We start from the raw sequence: 7808 nt of genomic DNA on the forward strand, positions 1-7808 counted from the left end.
TGACGAAAGTGGGAAATAATTAAATAGTTTGTTGGTGTACTACAACCCCTTGAGATGGCTAAAATTCTTGGCTGCCAATCAAAGGTGCCAAAAGCAAATGAAATCATGTTATCATTGAAGCAATGACAAGACATTTGGATATTGTCATGTGTGGTATCAGAGATGAGACCATGTTTCAAGTCAGTTTATTCCTATAAACACGAGAGTAAACATTCATCTAAAATGTTTGTGATGCGATGAAGATGTAAATGAACAAGTTTGCAACAACCAGGTGCAACCATGGATCTCTCCATGAAGATATTGTTAGTTGATCGTGACTACTAAGATGAGGTCATTTCACATGTGCAAAATTATTACATGTGCTCAGCTAGATGTGTAAATTAGCTTACCTTCTACGAAGGGAATAGAGGCATTGAACATTTGTTTTCAGGGTTAGCAAGTGTTGTGAAGGAATTCACGTCAGTCTCAGTGATGAGTGCGCCATCGGATATACTCTTCTCTGCCGGTCGTGACATCATAAAAAAACAAACGATTCAGATTGACAGCAGAGAGCATTGGGCTACTCATGAGATTGAAATGTTGGTGGGAAGGAGAGGACAATTTCAATGATGATACCAAGCTGAAGGATGGAGATAAAGACGAGGATCCTAGGGTTGATTAGGTTGAGCCTTATTTTTTTGCATAACACTAGTGAACCATTTACACACCTTGTTCAATATTGATGGAAGACATGATGCACCTAAACATCTTTCTTTCAGACTTCCATCATCTATTGTCAATGCTTTTTAATATTTTGTTTATATCTTAAATATTTTATTACTCTTTTATGATAATCCATGGCTACGTAAATATGTTATGGTCATAAGATTTTTGAGCTTTCACAATATAATAATCATTATCTACGTAATGGTAGATGTCAAGAATTATAAAGTTGATTTCTAACTTTTAAAGTTGTTATAAAATAATTCATGGCTACGGAATATGTTATGGTTTTAAGATTTTGGAGTTTTCACAAAATAATAATCATTATCATCTACATACTGACGGATGCCAATAATCATAAGTTAATTTCAAACTTTTAAAGTTGTTATAAAATGACTCTTGGCTACATAATATATCTTTTGATCATAAAATATTTGTAAGTTCATTTTTTATGTTTGCACACTATTACAAATATTGTCGACAAAGTGGTGGACCTCAATAATTGTAAAGTTAATTTTTAACTAATAAATATTTTATACAAAATAAATGCCCACATGATACCTAATGACAGTACAATATTATTTAACATTTTTATCATTTAACTAATTTGTATAATTATAAAGTAAAATATTATTAAAAATTAAATTTATGTGAAAGTAAAGTTTCCATTCCATTTAGCTGGACGTGCCAATTCATTTTGAATCCATAGGAATTTTCCTAAATATTGTATTGCCAAATAAATACTTTATCTAAAGGCCCATATTCATTAGAGGCCTTTTCTTTGGGCGAACGGGGGGGGGGGTAGAACCACCGCCTCTTCTACAGAGAGCTTACGCCATTGCGTGGAACTTCGCCCTTTGTGGTGGTCGTCTTTGAATCTTCGGCTCATTCTTCGGAAGGTTTGATAAATTCTCTTCTCTCGCTTTCGCTTGTGTCAATGCCTGGCTGATCGGACCCTGTTTAGGGTCTTTGTGGTACTTTGTAGACTTTTTGTCGGGTGAATCCAGATTTCATGCGAAATTCTCCGTCTACTATTTGATCAGGTTTTCTTCGTGGCTTGCGTCAAATTGGGTTCGGTAACCCGTAGATTGATGCATTCGGGTTTGAATCTTGTTTAAAACAATGTTGCGCTGTGCATCTTAGATCCAATAAGTCGATCGGTTTTATTGGCGAGAGAAGTCTCCAAAATGGGGCAAAGATGGGATAAAAAATGCAAAAGAATAACGTTGATCCGAATTTGATTCGTGAGCGCATTCCTTCGATTCATAGATTTAATCTCTGACCGTTTGGTCTGTTGTTTAAATTGTAAGCCCAATTCTTGCTTTGAATTGGCATCTCTATCTGAGTTCATTCTGAAAATCTTTTGATAATCTGTGAAAACTTCATATATATACTTGTCTTAAATATTCACCATTTACTTGTTGGGGCCAATATTTTCGTTCCTTTTTATCTGTACTCTGCGACCATAGCGGTCTAACTTTGACTTCTCTCTTGAACAGATTCACGGTGTTTAATGCGAAACACCCGTGCTGTTTGAAGATTTGACAACCTGCATAACAGCCTGTTTATTGCCAGAGTTCATCATCATTCTACCAATCTCCAACACATGTCTGCGCTCTCTGGGTTGCAATCAAAACTCGCATTCCGATATCAAGTTCCAAAATTTAGGTTCAGGCACCGTTCTATGGTCACCTTGCCCGGATCAATCTCTGCTTTACCTTCGACTCCTCGGTCCAATTGCAGAACACCCAAATTTTTTTACCGACGTGTACATTCCCAGAACCCATCTTCATCATCATATCCAGACTATCTTCCCCACTCGAAAGAGTTTTCTGCAGTGGGTTATCTCAGTCTCTCTCGTTGGCTCCGTAGCCAAAGAGCAAGGCTCTCTTTGTTAAGAGAAGGTGGTATTTCTAGGACATGGAAGGCTTTGGCACCGAGACAGTGGCTTATCAAAGGAGCTGCATCTGTGCTGGGCATTGGCTTCGCGACTGTGCAATCTGCTTCGTCTGATGCTAACCTGACCTGCGATCATGGAGACGGTGACGAGTCGGCCATTTCCTTCTCCCATGGGAAGAAAATCTTCTCTGATTACAGCATTACTGGTAAGTTCTTGAATTTATGCTGGATTGTTTGAAATATATAATGTGGATCGGGAAATCTTTTCTGATCACTGCATTACTGGTAAGTTCTTTGATTTATGTTGCAATTTTGTGATGAATTATCTGCATCTGAAAATTTATGCAATATTCCTCTAAGTATATTTCTGATGCGTCCCCACCAACTCTGGTGTGAGAAAACAAGATCAAGAACTGGAAAACTCACGCACTGTGATTATTATCGGGTTGATATATCACTTTCACCTTGGAAATAGAGTATCCTCTGCTGTTATGTCTTCCTTCCTGAAAGATCTTTCAGGCTCTGCAGCCGGCCAAATGCAGCCTCCCCCTCCCAGAAGATGTTCTTTCTGAGAGATCCACAAATCAGCTGATTAACCCTCTTCCCCATAGTTGGTTATTATTCATTCACCTTTGTTAGCACTTGTTACTCCACATGCTGTTCAGCTTCGTTGTCGGGCCTATTTCTCATATCATACTCTATCTTCTTTCTTTTTCCCTCATCATTCAACATCAGTACAGTAAGAGTTTCTAAAACGAATAGGCGTGTTACTCTGAACAGAAATCCAAGGATCTGACACCAACGCGATTCCCTTTGTTTTCTTCTACCATCCGAGTGTCTCTGGTACCCTGTTACAACCCCGGGGTCAACGAACGAGGTTGTAGACTGGAACCACGAACTCAACAATAGTCTGGATGAAAACAAAAGCGTCTAGCGACGAAGTTCATAGAAGATAGCGTTGGGATAGGAACTACGATCACGCCGAATCGGTGGATCGTCCTGGAAGGAATGGGAGGATCTCCCAAGCCAGCCTCCGTAGCTCGAAGTGCCGCAGCCTCGCCAGCCAGCTTCTTTCTTCCGCGCCCCTCCCCCTTCCTTCTCGTCTCTTTTTGAATTACGGTTGCGTCTCTTCGTCTTCCCTCCGCTGCTCTGCACGTGCGAGGCGGAGACGTTGCTTCCTTCGCACGTAGGTGTGTGGAAGAGTTGTATCATACCCATCATTCAACATTAATGCAAGAACTAAAAAACTTTCTTTTTCAAAAAAAAAGAAAATACAAGAACTAGAAAACTCACGACTGGAGATGCCGGAGTGGTCATCAGTGAGAGAGGCCTTGGGGGAATGGACATTGCCCAGGGAGGGATCCCCAGCAGGATGGACATCGGACGGGGAAGACAGAGAAACCAACTTGATGATACTTCTTTGTCTGCCCTCCTAAAGGAAGGGCGGCTTTATTTAAAGGGAAATACAAGCATGATGGAAAATGACTGAAGTGCCCTGTATTGGCTGAAACAAGTAAATTGTCCTAGATACGATGGGGATGCGGCGATCGTATCAGTCTCCTGTAAGATTATTGCCAAATCCAAAAAATGTACCATTGAGGTGGCCATTGAATTCATCTCCACCAAAGTTGGACATCTGGGCAATGCTTCAGCAGCAAAAAAATGATTTCCCGGCTTGTATTTTAACTCAAATCGATACCCCAAGTAATTTACTCTCCCACTTGCCATTAGCTCCTCTAATTGCTTGTGTTAACTGGTACTCCAAACTTGCTGGTCATTTCTTATGGTGGAGGACAAACATTTATCAGGTAATATATGAAAGCGCTTTCGAACCACTAACATAATAGCAATTAACTTCCTTTTGATAAGCCGAGTTAACTTGACTTAAGAATGCAATTTTTCCATGGAGTTCATCTTCTAAGTTTCGTAGCAGTTACCCTATTTTCATCAGACTCGCCCCGTCACTCTCTTGGGGTTCGTCTTCTCCTTCCAATATCAAAAATCTTAAATTACGGGGGTATTAAAAAACTTTGAGTTTCAGAGAAATCTATCAAAAGTCTTCTCTAATTAGGGGGCTAATCTCTTTGACTTATGTTGAAAATCTTTAATAGTTTATCCACAGGCATAGCAGGCTTGTTCTATGCCCTTAATGAGTAAGTTTTGTTCCATGCCTTCTCAGGCATAGCAGGCGATGGGAGGTGTCTCTTCAGATCTGTGGCGCATGGGGCCTGCCGGAGATTAGGCAAGCAGACGCCTGACGAGACCCGGCAGAGAGACCTCGCCGATGAGCTACGTAATAAAGTACATTTTCCCAAAACCACACTAAACCATCAAGATTACTATTTAATTCAGAGTTTATTTGACAGATTCCCTTTGGTCAGTGCAGGTTGCAGATGAATTTCTGAAGAGGCGCGAGGAAACCGAATGGTGGGTCGTTATTGATTCATAGTTGCTGGCTTTCATCATGTTCATGGTTTTTTCTTGGTTGAGCAGGTTTATTGAAGGAGACTTTGACGCATACGTTTCACAGATCAGGAAACCCCACGTATGGGGTGGGGAACCAGAGATTCTAATGGCGACCCATGTTCTACGGTTCGTCTTTTTACCATCTCGAAGAAAATGATGAGTTAATGCATTTATGACACTATTTTCTCAAGCATCGTGATTTATTCTTTAAGAAACTTCTACAAACCTTAATAAATACTTTATTATTCTATCACTTAATTTGCTGCGTAATCGTTGCCGCATAAATTGGATCTGAATCGACTCTGTTACATGAATCCAAATTGGTTTGGATACATAAATCTGAATTGACTTTGTAACATGAATCTGAATTGACTTTGTGGTGTGAAATCTGTGCCTCAATTCACTTTCTAATATGAATGGGAGTATACTTTGCCTTACAAAATGACTTTCTAACATGAATACGAATTGATTTTGTAGTAAGAAATCTGGATCTCAGTTGACTTTGTAACATGAATCGGAAATTTGAATGACTTATAACAAAAAGCTGATTGTTTTTTCAATATGTTTCCTCATTGTACAGGATGCCGATAACAGTTTACATGCGGGACGAGGACTCTGGTGGGGTGATGGCCATTGCAGAGTACGGTCAAGAATACGGGAAGGAAAACCCAATAAGGGTTCTTTACCATGGCTATGGACACTACGAGGCTTTGCATATCCCAGCAAACGGGAGCAGAAAGTCAAGGCTTTAACTTGAGACCCAGAGAAAGATAAAAACTGAGAAAATACTTGCCTGGGTAATGAATCAATCAGGCATAAATGTCTTCAGAAATGAACAAGCTTTGGGGGGCAACGTCGGTGGCAGCAGCAGAGCTATGGAGCGGCGCATAATCGAGCTGTCTCGAGGCCTCGTAGAGGGCGATCCCGACGCTGACAGAGAGATTGAGACAACGGACATGGGTCTCCACCATGGGAATTCGGATCGTGCCTCCGCCTGAGATCCCCTCGCTGCAATCTTTGAGGGCTTCCACCGGCAGCCCTGATGTCTCAGAACCAAACACCAGCCAATCCCCTGTTCTGTAATTGAAGTCCTGCCAGGAACATTGAAGAACCGATAAATGAAACAAGGGCTTGGATTTATATGTGAGGTATTTCTTTGTTTTCTTGCGTTCAATTTCACTTGTTGGAATTCCATCAGCTGCAAGAATTTGAGTGGAGAAGAGAGGGAAATGGAGGATGAGGAGGATATCTCTTCACCCTGTTGGAGGAAGATGAAGAAATCAAGCTGTTCTCATTGGGGGAGAGTAAAGATTGGGCCAAAAAAAAAACATTTGTCACTGCAGTAATGGTGGGTGAGGAAAATGTGTTCGTAAACAAGAAACTTGTAAAATTGTTGGATTTTCCTTTAGATGAAGAAATCCGGGGAGCATAGATTCGCTTCACTTTGAGTTAGAGACATAGGGAGAGAGTATATTAGACCAAAGAAGGAAAATTTGTGGTTGCCTCTATTTCTCTTTCAAAAAAAATTCTGGAGGGTGAAGGGGAGATCTCACAGAGTGTATGTCTTTTCCTCGCTTGGTGAATGCAAGCAGCCTCTTATCTCCCTCCTGGAGCGGAGCAAGAAAATTAAATTATTTCATGGGATGGAAACGTAGCAGAAGTCATTTTATTACCTGCTTTTGGAAATACTCCATAAACTCGTTCCATGAGCTGTGGATCTTCACAACTACGTATCTGGTCTTGATTGGTTAATCGCATTCAGCAAATAAAAAACCTCGATCGATAGATGAAATCTCATTTGGTGGATTATGATGCTAAGTGAGATTTTTTTTTGGAGGATACGGCCAGTAATCCAAGCCGGCGCGCTTCAGCTTGGTGTCATCCACCTTGTAACCTAATGGCTGCAGAAACATGAACACCGTTTAAACAATTACAAGCACTTCGATTCTAAAACTTCGCATCAGACCTCGACGAGGTGCAACCCGACGGCTGATGCCGCGCACGTTCTCGCAATGCAACCGGTGTTTCCTGCAATCTGCGAAATTTTTTGCACTGTTCATCGAACACTTTCTTATCCTTCAAATTCAGCCCCCTTTCCATTCAGCGGCAAATACCTGCGGCGAAACTAGAACAACTTGAAGCAGGTGAGAGCTCTCAGCCGGAGCTTCCTGCCTTCCAGCTACGAGCCAGGAAACAATAAATCCAAGTTAGAACCTCCGTGAGAAATCAATCTGAAGGTTGAGAGATGAAATCGAATTCTCACTGATCGTGACGTCGGACAGAGGCGAAGTCTGAGAATTTCGGATGCAGAGGTTGAGGGAGCGCCTCGGCCGCCATCGCGCCCCTTGAGGGAAGGTAGGAGAGCAGATAATGGCAGCAGGACGGAGGCGCGCCGAGGGAAACCCTAGCGCTAGGGCTCGCAAGCCGGCGACTTCCATGGACTTCGTCGCTGCCAATTTCTCTCTTTCTTCGTCGAAAGGAGATAAGAACTTCTCAGTCTTTGCCAGTAAAGAAATTCTTTCCCATTTCTTTACCTGTTCTAGTAAAGAGCTCTGTTTATACTTTAGTCTTCTTTAATTGGTAGATGCAAGTTTTTGAAACTTTTTTTTCTTCTTATAAAATTGCATAATTTTTTAACTTCTTTGCCTTCTGCAACATAGTCATGGTTGGATCATGAACCTTTATACTTAGAGCTGGATGAGTTGTACCTAAATATTCAGAGCAAAAGATTCGAAGTTGGG

At 41.2% G+C, this 7808-nt stretch overlaps 2 protein-coding genes across 2 annotated transcripts; one reads left to right on the forward strand and one right to left on the reverse strand.

Moving 5' to 3' along the window:
• The first annotated feature begins 1443 nt into the window (after window positions 1-1443).
• Window positions 1444-6241, forward strand: LOC144704428 (Cysteine proteinases superfamily protein). The gene is made up of 6 exons (XM_078576850.1): window positions 1444-1601; window positions 2202-2807; window positions 4781-4902; window positions 4988-5028; window positions 5095-5193; window positions 5648-6241. Exons 2-6 carry the CDS (start codon window positions 2309-2311, stop codon window positions 5817-5819), a joined length of 933 nt encoding a protein of 310 aa, XP_078432976.1. The 5' UTR covers window positions 1444-1601; window positions 2202-2308; the 3' UTR covers window positions 5820-6241.
• AGL26 (tRNA (cytidine(34)-2'-O)-methyltransferase) lies at window positions 5837-7585 on the reverse strand. The gene is made up of 7 exons (XM_078576855.1): window positions 7331-7585; window positions 7182-7246; window positions 7034-7102; window positions 6910-6968; window positions 6741-6801; window positions 6621-6674; window positions 5837-6158 (listed from the first exon to the last, which is right to left on the reverse strand). Exons 1-7 carry the CDS (start codon window positions 7503-7505, stop codon window positions 5877-5879), a joined length of 765 nt encoding a protein of 254 aa, XP_078432981.1. The 5' UTR covers window positions 7506-7585; the 3' UTR covers window positions 5837-5876.
• Between the last annotated feature and the right edge of the window lie 223 nt (window positions 7586-7808).

The sequence above is a fragment of the Wolffia australiana genome, chromosome 1 (genome assembly GCF_029677425.1).
Source record: "Wolffia australiana isolate 7733 chromosome 1, ASM2967742v1".
Taxonomy (NCBI): Eukaryota; Viridiplantae; Streptophyta; class Magnoliopsida; order Alismatales; family Araceae; genus Wolffia; species Wolffia australiana.